Source organism: Neodiprion fabricii, chromosome 2 (assembly GCF_021155785.1).
Source record: "Neodiprion fabricii isolate iyNeoFabr1 chromosome 2, iyNeoFabr1.1, whole genome shotgun sequence".
In the NCBI taxonomy this organism is placed as follows: Eukaryota; Metazoa; Arthropoda; class Insecta; order Hymenoptera; family Diprionidae; genus Neodiprion; species Neodiprion fabricii.
In genome coordinates, this window is record NC_060240.1 from 41,614,009 (window position 1) to 41,631,250 (window position 17,242).

At 43.7% G+C, this 17,242-nt stretch overlaps 1 protein-coding gene across 9 annotated transcripts in view; it reads left to right on the forward strand.

Moving 5' to 3' along the window:
- LOC124176883 (FH1/FH2 domain-containing protein 3) overlaps window positions 1-17,242 on the forward strand; it is a 76,367-nt gene that overhangs the window by 19,680 nt on the left and 39,445 nt on the right. For all 9 annotated transcript variants that reach the window (XM_046558711.1, XM_046558710.1, XM_046558709.1 and 6 more), the window contains one exon: window positions 11,344-11,453. In XM_046558711.1, the coding sequence (XP_046414667.1) occupies window positions 11,344-11,453 (110 nt within the window). The remainder of the gene's footprint in view (window positions 1-11,343; window positions 11,454-17,242) is intronic.

The window sequence follows — 17,242 nt, forward strand, 5'->3', positions numbered from 1 at the left end:
CGTCTATGAGTTTCGCTTTCTACCTCACTGTTAGATACCTGGACGTCCAGTAAATACCTATGAACCAACCTATGATGTGGGAGTTGCGGGTAGCGCTGGATATTTTCGGAAAGTAACGCGCAGTCTTCTTCGTCGTGTAAATTTTAGGTATAAAAATGTGAACCGCGAAATGCGGTCAACTCGACAAACTTTGTTTCAATGTTTCTCAACCAAAAGTTAGACGATGTGTTACCACAAGCTACACAACCTATGGCTCGAGAATTTCTGGACATCCGGTATACGTAACTTTATCGGGAAGAATTTTTTGTTGAAAATATATAATATCATTTAATTGCAGGTGATTGTTGATGGATCAGACTCTGCAACCGTTCCTTAAGTTCTTCTTGTCAAATGCCGCCGAAAACCACAATTCGATCATTAATCATGGTCCGTGCGACACCGTTGTATGTTTAATTAAAATTATCTTCCAAAAAATATGCCGTGTGAAATAAACGTTTTCTACAATCTTAGTATGTACCTATACAATATTATAGGTGTGTTGTTTGCTAACGGCCTTACCGCTAAGGAGGATAGTAAATCTAAAAAAAAGGGATGCCAGTTACTAATATGTAAAATCTTTGCAGACGTTATTCAAACTGATATCTAACTGACGGGTCTTTACACTTTGGTGCGAAAACTGGTGTAATCAGTACCTCTGTGAATATTTTAAGAAATGAATTCTGTTCGTGATAATTTTCGGTGAATGATAAAATTTGAAGGATTCTCCTAACAATTTTATCAGTAACTGGCTGCTGAAACAGATATCTTGTATCTAATCAAAGTATATTGTATTGTATGCTTTGATCGTGTAGGTCACATGATTATTCAGCCAATCTTTAAAAAAAAAGAAATTCTCACATCTATACCCGCGTCGTATATTTGCAGGAAGTGTTGAGCGTACTAAAACTAAGATTTTATAATTGGCGTTCTGTATAACGTACGCACTGTAGGACCTGGAAACAGGTTTGAGACGCCGGGCGTGATGAGGTTAGAGTGTTCATATAATACCGAGATATGTACGGGTTACGAAAGTGAACGAGTTAACTCTCACTGTAATAATTGTGTATCTCGACAGGAGAAACAGTCCCTTTAAAAAATGAACCTACGGACCAATGCGGCAGCTTAAGCTGATCAGGGTACCTACATTTCCGCCTTCTCTAGGCACGTATACCTGTATCGTCCACTCGCGTCTCGTGCTACGTATTTCAACGTTTCAAATCTGCGTAACTGAACCCAGCCGATCGTTGTAGTATGTAACTGTAGAAGTAAACTCCGCCATCAATTTTTCCTCCATAGGCGTACGTGTATATGATATACCTGTAGGCATGTGAAGCTAATTTGCTTGTCGACAAGCTTGTAAAGTAACAAGGAAATTGCTTGCACTGTGCCGAAGTTGTTTAAGATAGTTACAAACATTGCTTGCATGTAATCGGGCAGAGAACTTACAACCGTGTCCAAATTATTCCTATAATGTATGTTGATATTAATTCTCTTTTGCAAGCCGTAATTTTGATGATAAACGTAACTGGTTTTTATTGAGTTGTATCATTCCGTATTGGCCACGGGTCTGTATCTCATTATCTTCTCGAAACTTCGAAAGAAACGGGCCGTCCAGTCTTTTTACATTTTACAGGTGAGCGAGCAAGTTCTGAAGTAAGCTGTGTAAAGTTTGGCTCTTTTCTATGGTTTGAAAATATTTCAGTGTGATCCTTGAAATCCCATCACGTATCCAATTTTCCGGGGATCAGGCGGGATTCAACCTTTGAAATCACGAAATTGAAACAGAAGCACCATTCGCTGGGAGAGAGCTTGAACCTGCGCTTCTTTTGCGCGGCCCAAAGAATCCCAAACAAGAAACTTGAATTCCCCGTCCAAAGTATCGTCCCGAGGCGTCTTTTCTCTCGAGTTTTCGCTAACTTTGGGGATACCGACGATACCCGTAGAGCTCTAGCGCCTAAACAATTTACACGAAAGTGTCAAGTTCCGGCGTTTTGTGTCGCATGTACAGGATCGTACCTCAATTTCTTACCTCTTCAACCACCCTCGCCAACGACCCGCGGTTGTCCTCTGCGAATTCCTTGAATTTTGCCAACCGGAGCAAATGGGATTACAACATATCGATAGACCGGCAAAAGCTGCATTAAGATTGTCCCGCGATATTTGCACTTACTTTGAACATCGTTGACCTGATTTGTAGTCCACATTGCGTATATTTTTTCCGGAATGATAACACGCGTCATCAACCTGACGTTTCCGGTCATTCTTAATTACTGTATATCGGCTATCATCCATTGCGCAAACATAATTGTAAAATAGACGTGACTATTTTTAAAATCACTAACATACGGGCATTTCAATTTTTCTCTTTCGGGTTTGCCACAGCCTTAATCGAGCATATTTTTCGGATCTGAGGAAATGGTAGCGCTAACAATGCAAGCGCGAGGCACAATGCAAGCTGATCATTGGTGTCAGAGACTTCTGTTGCGGGAACTTCGCGGAAATTTGACTTCCTTTCGTATCAGCTTCCCCCTGTTTTCGATGCATCCTCTTTTAGCGACCTCTTTCTTCTATACTTGATGATATTCGCACAAAGAGCAACCGTGTCTCTGCAACGGCGTGGACGGCAGAATAGAGCCAAAATTTACGCAGAAATACCCTAAAAACAGAGCGACCATCGGTGAGGTAATCGAGAATTTATAGCATTGCACTCACCGCGGCCCGTGCCTTCGTTTCTGTTTGGCTCTTATGGTCTTCCTCCCTTTTACGCAGCGAGGTCCGCGGGCCACGGTGTAATGTGAGGCATAACGGGGCAATTGGGTGCGAAGGAGGATAGGAGTCCCACAGATGCAAGTACGAAGCAGCTGGGAGGATTTGGGTCAGCATGTTCTAGTTCACGGCTTTCTCATCGAATACAGAGCGAGCGAGCTGCCGTAGGGTGCGAGAGCGGGTCAATTTATTTGCCAACAAAAGAGATGCAAACTGCGGTTATTCGCAATACTTCGTTACTGGAGCAACGTGGACTTTTTTTTAATCCTTCGCGGATTCTCGTATAGATTTAAAGCTGAATGTCGTGACTGGAGTGAAATATTAGTAATATTGATAATGCATCTTTATAATAAGGTAACAAAAAACATAAACCGTTAGTTCTAACGAGCTCACGAACAGGTTTTTCTCAAATAACGGCAAAACTTTTACAGCGTGCGGCAGGATCAGATAATGCGATTCCGTTGATAATTCATTTATATCGTGAACGACACTTTAATGGGAAACGAACCGTTATAACGACGTAAACCGAGCATCCCAAATGTCCACCTGACGTTCCCAAGATCGTTCGAAACGGTCGTTTGTTTCGAGTACAAGCTGCAGCATGGCGCATGCACGTGTAAAATTTCTACGACCCTCGATGTATGATCCATTATAATTGCGACTGTCATACCGCGACTCGGAATATGTAAACCAAACGTTGGCAAACTGTCTCTGCAACATCGAGGGGCTGCATGATCCTCCGCCGTATGCACAGCTGGGTCAAACTGCACTCGACAGACTATTGTGTCGGGGAGATTAGGTTGAATCGGCTAAGGTTACGTGATGTTCAATACCCAGTTCCACTTAACTATTTATGCAGGCACACGGACCTATCACAGTTCGTTCTTTGCTCTTCGTCCTTCCTTCTTTACTCTCCTTATGGTTACCTTCCTGTGCGTACTTGTTTCGTTCTTACCGACATGATGCGAATGAACGGGGTGCTGCTCGGGGATCTACCATTTCCGTAGATAACTACTTCTACATACATACTGACACGATACTATAATCGCCTTAGTTTGCAACACGATATAATACATACAATGTACAAGTACATACGCATTTTGATAATCTCGGTTGTGGGAGAGGTTACTAATATCGCTCCATTTTTCCGGTGTTATGTGAGATATTAAAGTGGTTTTATTCCTGAACTGTTATTATGCACAGGATTTAAAAATATTTATCGAGGGCCACGAACCAAAAGGGCGTCCCAGTTTTTCAAATGATTTTACTGCAAAGAAACACTCTTGACCAAGAATCATATCCTTGAAACAATCACATATCAAGAGAAAAAGTATTCGTGTTCTCGAAGAAAATAAACGCTACACATTAAGTATAAAAATTCGAAACCTATATGCTTAGACACACCAGTTTTTTGTGTCGTAAGTGTTTCTATTTGCAAAGACTGTGACCCGTTACCCTGACGAAATGAGTAACGTGGGTGTGTTGTAGAAGTATTGCCTCTGGGTGAATCGGTTTGTATTGAATAGCGGTAGTGGGACTTAGGCAACCCTCCTTCACGTGCACGTGCAGGTATGGCGCAGGGGGGTAACTGTTATGCTCACTGCGAGGCACATACGAGTAACAAATAACAGGGGCTTCGGTGTCGCTTCGTTAATCTAACCTTCCGAAGCCTGAGGAGTGATATCTGTCTAGCCATTCTACAACAAATTATTGATGCGATGATTTTTTCTTATGAAATATTTAAATCCCACGTTCCCACCTTTGTGGCTATTTTTTTTTTCTTGGCCAATGGCCAAATATCCAATTGCCTAGGAAAAATATTTTCTTGAAACAAAGTTGTGAAAAAACAGTGATACATCGACTTGATAGCGAATTGATCGTTTAATTTTTCTGTCGCAATATGCTAGCTGAATGTAGAAATTGCACAATATAGCAGAATACGTATATTCTTATTCTCGAGTAAGACCGTCTATTCAAGCTGACTATTGTACCTACCAGAAGCGATAATTATTTCTTCACGAATGGGTATCTATTTAGAATCGCTGACCTCCTACGTAGGCAGATGCATTCACACTGAGCAAGTGTTATTCGATTCTCCGCCAATCCCGAGGCAATACTCACAGGCTTGTTGAGATAGCTGTGAGTGCGTAGGCGAGTGTCGAGAATGAGCCTTAGTAGAGGGTCTCGTTGTAATGTGCTTCCGTGCTGGGAATGTGACTGAAATGCATGTCAAGGCACGTATACGGGTATCTACCTACCTGTAACGCGAACCCCAGGCTGACAACTAACCATACGCGCAACCATACGCGCCAAGCCAAACCCTGGGGCTAACCCTGACCCGCGGTAATGCGAACTATCAGCCAACCTAGCGATCGCTCAACCAGGAACCTACGAGGAACGAGCAACGACCAATGTATCCCCGCCCATCTTTGCAGGTTCAACGACTGACTTCTACCGCTTTGCACACCCCGTGGTTCACGTTCTCTGGTGAATTCATGCTCTAACGTTCCGCGAACGGCCCACCTATACTCCCAGGTGCATCGTGACGGTCTGGACAAGTCGTTTTTCGATAACTTACAGCATGGCACTACCGCGTACGTGGTGACCGTTTACACTCTGCGCAGCAGACACAGCCGAAATAATTTGAAACCGGTTTACGTGATTCCTTGCAGTACATGTGGCTTTACTTTGGACGCCGCGTGTTTAAGTACGACAAGTGACGTTTGACGAATTCTCACTTAAACGTAACAAAGTTCTAATTTGAAACACCATAGTCGAATGCCGCGGTAAATCACTTGCCGTTTTTCAAAGCCGCGTAAATTTTTGTATCAGCTTTCATATCAGCTAACAACGCTGCTGACGAAGTCCAAGTGTCGGTTTCTTGGCCAATCTTAATAGCCTGAGAGTCTGAGGTTTGTTGGGAGGCGTGTGAACTCTGACATTCGCCGCCCCTAATCGGGAGGATTGAAACTGGTTATTGTCAATTGTGGATAGTGCACGAGTGGCTTGACTCTTGATGCCGCGGTCGCGATACGCGGAGTGCCTACCTATATAGCTGGTCCGTCGCGAGGAGGCAGCATAAATATCTGCCGTGAGAGATCGGAGGGAACGGAGTATGGCCTATCCGACGATCTGTGCATACGTTGAACGAAGCCATTGTTTAGCCCAAAGGTAAGGCAACGCTTCCCCCTCCGTCAGGATCGACTTCGGCTCGACTTACCTGTCTAAAGTCGAAGGTACGGAGAATCGTGCATGCGGCTATATACGCCTACCTATACCGTTCGCTCTAGCCGCGTTATTCTACACCACCACCTCTGCGCCGAAACGTTGGCGCGCCATGTACATACCTTCGGGCAAGCTGCGCGCGTATGCACTCACACGTTGGATTTATGCAATGGTTCCGAGGCTTGCAGACCAAGGTGAATAGCATGCCGAAGCGGAGATCTCTGGCACGTGGTACTTGTGACACAGAAGTCTTGATGCCGGGCGTTAATGACGATTTTGAAGATCGGTGGAACCGATCGTGGGACGTTACGCGGTCCGTCTGAACTATGAACTTCTCCCGTTATTATTCTACCCCTCGCCGTCCGTGGATGCCGGTTTCGACTGCGACTGTTATATCGGATGCGAGCGGTGCGACGAAGAAACAGACATTACGTAAGTCTGGACCGCGGTGAGTCGGCTCCGTAATACCCAGGCTACCCACACCGAGCGGTGTACGTTGGTCTCACTCTTCTCCTCGACGGGCGGTTCTTCCGTTCCAGCTGACTGCCGCCTACGCAGAAATAAAAAGCGATCCGAGTGACTTATTCGAGACAATGTATACGATGTCCTCCTGAGACGACGGGGTGAAGGCAGTTGGAAGGAACGCACGGATATTTCAACGACTTTCGCTTCGGTTGTACGAAGTATGTAGTACAATATGCGTAGCTGAAAAAACTATGCGGCCGTACGGGGATTTGTGAAAATAATTCCTACCTGTACTCGTTTCTAACAACGGAGAACAAATTTTATGTAAGGAGTATCGATCTGGATTGAGGGTAAGCGACGAGGTTCGTCCCAAGTACCACGTTGTAAAGCATTCGACACGGGGCGTATGATCGTAATTGTCAAGGAAAATACAAGGTAAAGCTGTTGAACTGGTCTAGACCGAATAGATGAAGTTTACTTGTGGAGAAAGAGCCGAGAACGGAGAACGGACTAACGACTCTGGCCTCCTTTACTACCGTCTGCCACACTCCCGGCGATGACTCACCTGCGAGAAGTCGAGGAGGAATCGTTTTTACTCCGTTCCCCCGCGTCGTCGTCGGTCTCGACGCCATCCGATGTAATCTTACGAGCCTATCGACTTGTCGAGCGGACCGAGTGAAAGTTGAATACGTACAAAAGACGACTATACCCACGTCCAGGGGTGAACATTTTCCAAACGGGTCAAACTCCACGCGTTTGTTTTTCTGCGACGGACGTGTCGCGTCGTTGTGAAACGTGCAGCCCATCTGATGACCGTGAGGAAACGATTTGGTATCAAAGGTCTTGGCAATTCCTTCGGATCACCGCTGCCAATCGTCAAGCCATTCACGATCTCGACTTGTTTCTTTGCGCAGACCTACCGACGCCATACCTACATATTGGTGTATTTGTCGTCAGTGGCAGGTACCGTGATTGCCCCGCTGCGGAAAGCCAAATTACCGTCTATGTCGGTTGACTGGTTGGATAATCCTCGCGGTTATATGGAAAATGAGGTTAAATTTTGTCTTTTCTCCGCACGTTTGCTTGCGCGATTTCCTCGCAGTCGTACGTACACACGTCATGCCGGAAACCGTGATCTGCGATTAACGTAGATAGCGGCCGGCTCACCTTTTTGTGGCTGGCCAAACACTCGTCAAAATTTCCAAATGAAGCTTAATTCGACCGGTTTTTCTCGACTGTCTTACGACCGCTTAAATATTAATTAACTTCGTGCGTTATACCTTGAAGTAAAAATTTCTACATCTGATAGAAACAATTTGAAAAGACTCGCCTAGTTCCGGCTATTCCTTGGCTTGATTCGGGTCACCGAGTAATTTTGCAAGTTATCATTATGCGGACGTATTGAAACTCATAATTATGAATATCACGCCGCGGCGTTGGCGCGGTATCTAATTCTGAGTGTGGAATCCGTTCGTTATCTTATCAACTGAGAGTTTGAAGCGGCTTTTAAAATTCGCGTTGTAATTGGAATTCATTCTCTACTTGTACAGTGAAAAGTACGCATTCATTTGCTCGCAAAGATTGAGTGCGTTATATATGGCACGATTTTCTCCTGTGCATATTTATGATTCTTCCGTTTAATCCACCGCGTGTGAGAAATCGAATGAAGACTGGTCGAAATTTAATGGTTTTCAAAGAAAGTTGCCAGTCCAGCTCACTGGCCTATATGCAAGGCCATTTCTACACATGTTATGTTTGTTTCTATAACCCTGCGACATGTGTATGCGGATGGATTGCGTCGTCGGTAATTTTCAGCAGAGTTTCGCTCCTTCGTCTGGGTGATTGGCGGCGTTGAGAGTCTTTCCTGCTGTGCAATAGCTGACTTTTCGATGTTCTCTATTAATTCTCCTCGCTGTCTCTTTTGTCTCGTATAGCAATGTCAAAATCGAAGCGCTGCCGATTCAATTCGATATTTTATCGGTCGAGATAACCAGACATCTTTTGTTTCAAGAATTAAACGTGTATCCATGTCGTAACCAGGAGACGCTGAGGCTATTAAAGAAAGAACGAACAAAATATCTGATAAAAAATTAATTTTTTCTTCAGTTTCACTGGCCTCGCGTTTAACGTCCTGGGTATAACGGAACAAATAAGGTGAGCCTACGCCGCGTTTGTTTAAGGGCGAAGATTGCCGACGACGATAAAATATTTTCGCACTCCGCGGCGAGAGCGAACCTTAAAGCTATGTGGCAAACACGTTCTGCATTTATTCGCCGCTTGGATCGTGGCGGCCACATCAATCCTGTGTTACGGGGGTGAATCAAATACAAACGGAATACTTTGTATTAATTTTTTTCAAAGAAATTACGGTATAGAACTCTGGAGTTGGTGGCATGAAGATGGACGTACGTTCGGGAACGAAGACCCGCGGACCTGCCTTGCAGCATCACGAAGAACTTGAGAAAATTCCAACCCTTGCAGATGTGAAAAAACGTTAATATTCTCTTTCCTGTTATCCTCATAAACGCGGCTGAGTTCCGGGTAACACCTTCGACGTCGTATACGAACAGCCCTCCAAAGACAAACATTTCACCAAAGGATGGCCGTAACAAGGCGAGAGCTCACACGAAAGCAAACCTTTCGACCGTACCCACCCGCCAGGTTTCCAGGTGTTTGAAACCTTTTTCTGCTTCACCTCAGTTTCAGCTCATCCTCCTCTAAGCTCTCTGCACACGCATATACACCACCCACGCATTTTGAAACCAAATTTCGAGGATCATCCGAGAGGCATGCCTGAAAGGGCCATCGGAGTGTTCGCGTGTCGATGTGCCTCATTGTGTGCCGGATGGATCCTTCTCCTCGCATCGCGTTACCGTACCCGGTCCACTGTGCTTCGTTTGTTGGTTCCGTCAACCTACGGGGTTTGGCGCGGAGCACAGCTGTGTAGTTGCCGCATCTTGCAGTGGTTGGCAGGTGTTCAACTGCAGAAACGGGAAACCCTCGAAGGAGGCGAAGAAGCCGTACAGATATTTTGCAACTCGTAGAGTGGATATAGTCGGATACCTTACATCCTTACCCCTACACAGCCTCGTCGCCGTGCAAATCGTCCCTCTTACCTCTTCACCTCTCTCTTCCCCACCACCTCTTTCACCTCTCGTTTTTGACCTCTCACCGACTACGCAGTTCTCGCGCGGTATACAAGGATATAAACCTAATACACAATACCCGTAGACACGGCGCATGTATTATGCATAGATATATACAGTAGGGGGGGCATCTGACTGACAGAAATATACGTATCAGCTGTAAAACAGGTTTATTTATCGGGTGAAATTCTCTTGCTCGTGAGTGTCAGTCCTCCAGTGTCGTATATTTTATAGCTTCACCCAACTTGGTGGTATTTTTCGCAGTCACCTTCTTTTGCCCCTCGCATTGTATTATTTTCTTTTTCTTCTTTTCCGCGTAACAAAGGAAATTAGAGATTACACTCGAATCGATTTGAGTTTGCACTTGCAGCGTGACTATTAGATCATGTCAATCATGATCTGGACATTATTGCCATCCACGTTAGACAAGACTGTGATGCCTGGTTCGGAATATAGGAATAAAAAATGTTTCTGTGAAGTTTTTAAATTTTACCGAGGAAAGTAAGATAAGTTATCGATTCCACCGTTCCCCACGTGGCTGGTAGCGAGATGCGTAATAATAGGATGAAACGGTTGAATCTGTGAGAGAATCTTGCAGGTCCAGTCGGTTAGGGTAGTGCGCATGCGTGGCAGCGAGCGCTTAACTATTTTGAACCACAAATTTTTCGAAATATGGGTCACCACCGGTGTTTGCGCTCGTGCTGGATCGGCTTACTCACTTACCTCTTTGCTTACGTTTTCGTCCACCTCTATTCGTTCGTTCATTTCCCGGGCCATTTTTCGTTTTTTTTTGATCGAATACGTCACATCCTCGGTTCGGGTCCCTCCAAACTTGTCGTCTCGATTATAGCGTCTCGGCCATTTCCGTCTGAGCATCTGTCTACACCGAGCCCTATTATCGTTGCGTATTAATGCTACGGTACGTCCTGTCTTCATTCATAATCAAGTATTTTTGTTTCATATATTGTGAGTACACAAAATATTCTGCTTCGCGCTGGAAGTAGCTCGGGTAAATTGAATGTATATTTCTAACGGGCGGACGGGTATTCTCTTGAACGGTAATTTGATACCCATACGAACTGCGCATGAGCGCTTTCCGTTGAAATAATGATTAAATACGAAATTTGACAATCAATTGAAGAAGCCTATCTCTATCTATTTTATTCTAAGTGAATTACGTATAAAGCAACCATTTTAACCGTCGCGTATTCGACAACAGTCAGCAATAACAATAATAGCGAGTAGCTAGAGTTGGGAATCTCGTATTCTGAATTTAATTCATGTTTCATTGAAATCTCATAAAAAGTCTAGCCAATTCTGATCCAGAATTAGCCTGTTCATACGAAGTTTGTGTACTTGGCTACAGATTGCGTAATGCAGTTATTATATTTATAGATGTACTGCAATTTTGTGTACAAGCACAATCAGAAGTGAATATTACGTATTAGAATAGTGTAGTTTTGATAGCCAATATGAATATGTATTCGAAAGTTTTTTAATTTTCAAATATCCCAAATTCTCAATACAGGTACTGCGAGTTCCGATCGTGATCTTCTTTCCGCGTGATATCGTGCGTTCAACTGATTCGTCTCAATTTTTTTTTTTTTCGAATCTTCTCACTCTCCCGTTCCCGATTCTCGTGAATCTTTCACGCGAGAATAGACATAGCAATGATCGGTGTTCTCTCCTTTCTCTGTTATAGCTTGACGATACGGCTCTTCAGTTATACAAAGACGGTGACTACGGTGCCTACCTAGACCTGGAAGCTTCCATCACCGAGCAACAAGAGGAATTCGAAGGTTTTCAGACTAAGTGAGTATCGGCCAGCTGCAGCTCCTTCATTTTTTCTCCTTTAAATCTGTCGGTCTCGCTTCTCTTCTACCGTTTTTCTTTTTCCCCCGATATCTCCCTGACATATACTTTTTATTTTATTTGAAAATCACCTTCAATACTACCGTGGCAACATCTTCCTCGACTTTTACGTGCATCTCGAGGGTCTACTCTCACCCAGCCTATTTTCGTAATCCAGCGTTGGCAAATCTATAACGTGAAACTTTACCCACCGCGGTACACGCCCCTCGGTGCTAGCGTGATACACAGGCTTGTGCCTCGTGAAACCCAAACCATGTAAACCAGGCCAGCGGGGACTTTCTTGCCTTTTTGTCTCCTCCGTTTTTTTTTTTTTTTTTTCGTCGAACGTTCCATGTAGCTGGAGCTTCGAAGGTTCCGGATTCATTTCGGTTGCAAATTTGCACGAGTACATGTGTCTGTGCACAAGATTTGTTGCCTGGTGGGGGCAGGCTGCAGAAAATCGTGGACTTTAGAATCTGAGATTATTAGAGACGATGCATATGCATATACGTGTAATGACAGCATACAAATTTCGGAAGAATGGTCTGTTACGTCGGTGCGATATCCATTGGAATTGAGGTATTGACCAGCAAGAGAGAGAGGGAGAAGATGGGACAGAGCGGGGTAAAGATCTTCGATCGCGGCACGAATATGCGAATAAAGCCCGCTTCAGGTATTGACCGAGTCCTACAACAACGATAGCTCTGCACGCCAAGTACGATGCAACGCTCTCGAGGGTTCAACAACCAGGCACAATAAGTTAAACTCACAATATAAATGCCCGCAAAGTATAGGTATAATACATTCATTCCAGGTATAGTTGTAATACTTTTGTACATTATGGTAGGATCCCTGATCAGTTTTGCGTGTCTCGTGACCCTGCGTTGCAAGGATACGAGTAGGTATCTGAATACTGAAAATGCATTACACTGTAATTTCTCAAATTAACCCCAGGAAGCAGACCAATGCTGGTATATATTTGCCGTCTTGTCGTGTGAATTGCTAGGATTTACGATTAAATTATACGGTTGTATTAGTAGGGAGATTTGTAGAAAGCTGGTAAAATACGTAAATGGCATAATAGTGTTCATAGGTGTATGAAAGGGGAGAGTAGAAAATGGGGCAAGAATTTCGATGCTGGGTTAATTCCCGGGCGGCGAGTGGTGCAATTTTCCAAGTATATTTTTAACGTCAGCTTTGTGTCTTCTATAGCGTTGGTTTACTTGCGGCATTACTCTGTTATTCTTGGCAAAGTGTCGAAAGCCTGCACTATCGTCGTATTCATTTCCGAAAACAAGGTTCGCGGACGTGCAAGCATCGACGGATACCAAGGTAACGGCACATATTTGTTATATCTCTCCGGAGTGGCTACAGCTGTGCCCGCGACGATACGGTACAACCTATGCATATTGTAGATGATTTGATCCAGAGTCACGCCGAACGCGGAAGTCAGGTGAGTGTTCCAGTTATTGACTCTGTCCCAATCATTGATCTGTTTTACTTGTATCTGTTTGATCGTTAGTTCTAGAATTATCAAAAAATAAATTTGTAACGTTCAAGCGTCTAGCAATTGGTTTTAGTCGCCGAGAAATTCACAATTTTTACCGTAGATTCATAATTTTGGAAAATAAATGGTTCAATCATTGGGTCTAAACGTATCAATAAATGGTACGCTTACCTTGGCGGGTAGATATTCATCCAGACGTGTTGTGAAATTTTTGAAACATTGAGCCTGTAGCTATGGTAATTTACCGACCATTTAGCGTGACTTGCGCGCAGTTTATAATCGGGAATTCGGGACTTGTTTGATGGGTTTTACGAAACTAATCGCCAGGAGAACTGCAATCCAATTGTACAGGGTGTATCGCAAATCAAAGCCAGGTTCGCCAATGTATATAACGCTTAGAATTGCGTCGGACCTGAAATCATTGCTCTCCAAAGATATAAGGTTTTGTAGGTACCCTTTCTTGTTTAGACGTCTGCGGCGAAAAATGCAGTCAACAATTAGTCGTTCTGTCACGTCCGAATTACTCACGCCCAGGTGGTGTCGTATAGGGGGATTCGGTATGCTTTGCAGATGTACTCGTACTTGCATAGCTGAATGCATCGAATGTGCATAGGTACACTCATTTTAAATAACAATCAACAACGACGTTGAAGCCGGCTGTGGACAACGCCGGCGGAGACGCGTTGAGGATGAGAAAGTCGCCGAGCTGACTCAGAAGCGTGAATGGCGATGGAGGAAGGATATATTTACAATATACCGTGTGCCAGCAGACTCCCTGGTGACACGGAAATAGATTGCGTAGCCTGGTTTTCCGCATTATTCTCAGAAATTCAGTCGATAAGGATTTTTAAACTTTTATCTTGACATTTCGATCCTAATCATTCATTTAATCCAAGCACAGATGCTCAGAGCCATCCTCTGAGATATCTGATCTGCATGTGGTGCTGTAATTAATATAACTGATAATAATTGATGTGTAAAGTACACGTATACGTACATCCGATGTGCTGCATTTTGACTGTGCCGGCCCTCTAATTAGTACATGTTTCAACTTGTCGTTTATGCCCGATATTTCTCAAGAGTGAATATGAGCAGATGGAATAGCAATAGCAAGATATGCAAATTATCATCGACTTAAAATTAGCGCGAGACAATCGGTTTTCCGAAATTTTTATCGAAAATCCAACCCCAGGAACTATTTGTTAACCAACAAAGTGGCAGGCAGTCTCATCAGAATCTATAATAACTTAGCGAGTAAGCTTTACAGAGAATTTTTATCGTTGTTACCCACTCAATTAAAACGTGTAAGTTGTACGAGGGTGAAAGAAAAGTTGAGAAATGACAATCGACATAAGAAAGGGTGGTCGTAGATCGCTTCGGTTCACGACTAGACCCGATAGAATGGTACACTTAATGTGAACTCGCTTGAAACTATTAACTTAAATAAGCCCACGCGGAGAAGCGGATGAAATAAGTAGGAGAGAAAAGTTGCTAAAACTTTCTGTCTACTCTCCAAACTCTTGCCTTGTTGTTGAAGCCTCTTTCTCAGCCTTTTCAGTTGTTGGCAACGACGAATGCGCGTTTTTCCGTTCTGTCCCTTTCAACCGGTCTCCTCCCTTCGACAATAAGTGTTACAAAAGTTTTGCGACTCGTTTCATAGTTTCCTCACTTATTCTGTTTTACCTCGTCTACTTCCTTTCCGTACCCTGTTCCTTTCTCTGCATATTCCGATCGTTTTCACAAAATTTCATTGCCGTACGGACACCTTTCGGGTAGCCAACGATGCTCCAATAAAAATTGTGCCCACCCCGTCCCACCCCATCCCACTACCTTGTCCTCCAGGTTAAATCATTCATTCGTTTGCTTCCATATGCCTTGGTTTATGCTCATACCGTAATAACAGTCGTCTGCGCTCATGACACGCGTAACGATATACGTGACCGATCGATCTAGTAGCTGGCATAATTTATGATCATTATACTCGCATATCATATACGCGATGCATGCGCGGAAGTTTTGTTTGTTACACGAAAATAAACCTCGGTTTCGACCCTCACTTTTTAGACTGTTTCTGTACGCTTCACCACGATACTACCCGAACTTGGAAATTGTCGCACGAAGCTACATCTGTGGATTGTGCCGCGTATACGAGGGGGACGGTAACGAAGGCTTATTGTTAGGTTTGCATCAGAAGTGGACATCTTTGCGAAGCTCGGATGCCCCTGAAAATATAGTTATTTCGTTCGCGCGTGTACTTTCTCCCCTGATTGTTAGTTTTCGTGTGTAACTAAGCACTAACGAACGATCCCCGCAGAGCGCAGTAGCCGAGAAAATAGAGAGTTGGTTCAACGTTGAATAGGTTATCTTCGCGGTGAATCCTGAATTCGCGCAACTCGAGGCTTTATAATCACGGTGGATCCCCTTTATATTTATGCACCGGGTGTCCCATAATTTATCGTCGGCTTCGTTCGCGCTAAACGGGCGGCTCGCTCGCTGGCGAGGAGACGCGGCTGCGGGGGAGTCGCGGTGCTTGATGAACCGGTTCGTTCGGTCGCATGTGCCCGCTATCAGTATGCGACGAGTACCTTCCGCGGGCGCTGCTGTATAATTCCTTGCCGAAACTCCTCGTCGTTGTAGGGGTGGAACGGATGACAACGTTTGCCAGGGTAGCCGTACACCTGGAAAAACTGGAAACGTTAGGGTATTTAGAAGGGGTCATGGAAAACCTGGAATTGTTGGGGAATTTTTAAATTGGTCATGGAAAAAACTGAACATGTCAGTTTTCTATCATGGTAATTATAAATGATTTTTCGAGGTAACAAGTTTCCTTTATTTCGTCGAGAAAAGAAATTGGCTTAAACTGAATTTTTTGTAACAATATGTTTTTCTTCAATTCGAATTGAATTTGAACCGAATATAGAGTTGATAAGCTGATCGATTACGGTTTTAGTAACTTACTAGAACCGGGAAAATGTCACGAGAAACCAGTTTTTAGGTTCTGGAATACTTGGAAATGTCACGACATTTTTTTCTCAAAAATTTGTGGCCACACTGGTTTGCAAACCTTTTTTTTTTATGACTTATGGCGGAATCTTTGCTGCTCATTATTGCAGGATAGAAAATAGGAGTTTTCATTTATCCGCGTATGCACGAAACGAAAATCAGACTATTGTCGCACCTTCTTGGAACCGTTCAACTTTTGCCCGGAGTATCTTAATCGGTAATGTAAGTTGGTACGCCCTGTATAAGGTTTTCGGTTTATCGTGACGTTTCTCTGTATTGATAGAATATTTAGCCGTGACATATCGTGCCATCAGAATATTTATTCTGATTGTATGCGACAAGTCCCAACAACTTATCTCGTCCGGTAATACATAATGCTGTTTATACCGTGAACCGTACGGTTACCTTGGAGAGAGGAAAGATTCGCCACCTTGGATGATTTCGCGGAGCGATGAGTTCATCGTGTATATTAGTGCATGTTAGTTTTGGCGCGTAAACATCTCTGAAAACTGTAACCACAGCGACACGCTTGTTTCCACAGACGGCGTTTTTCGAATAAAATAATCTACAAAACGACTGTCCGTGTATTCTGGAAATTTCTCAAAATTTTACTATGCGCGTTTCTAGTTCATTCTTGAGAATATTATTGCGATTCATTGTTTTAGCCACAAAACTGGACGCTGCTTATAATACTTTAAGGAATACTTATGATTATTTAAACGGAAGATTATCATTCTCAGCGGAACGCGCGGGACTATCGGACTTTGAGCTTATTCATCATTACGATGATTCTCAATTTATTCTAATCTACAACTTTCCGAAACGATAGGCTTACGCAGCAGTTCTAAAGGCTGACCAAAATAATTTCGTTTCTTTTCTCACCTCACGCAACCATTTCCAACTGCACAAAAAACATCGTTAATCCTTATACACGCGCTCGCGTAATTGCCGGATGCTTGTCGTAGGAGCTATTCTGGAGAATATCAGAGTTCGACATCTAAGCAACAATTGGTCAAGATTTCCTGCAGCAAAGATTAGATCGAGATTTTTTTTCTAGTCTCATCTCAATGTATGTGTTCACAAGTTGTGTTGTTCAACGTTTCAACAATTTTATTTGCAGACCAGCCTTCGGTAAATTTGAAAATTTTATTTTGGATTTACGAGTAACGCTAGCGAACACATCGGTAAGTGAACTGGGGTCAGCTTTAAAACTGTGCAGGCACTCTCCGAAATCCAGGTC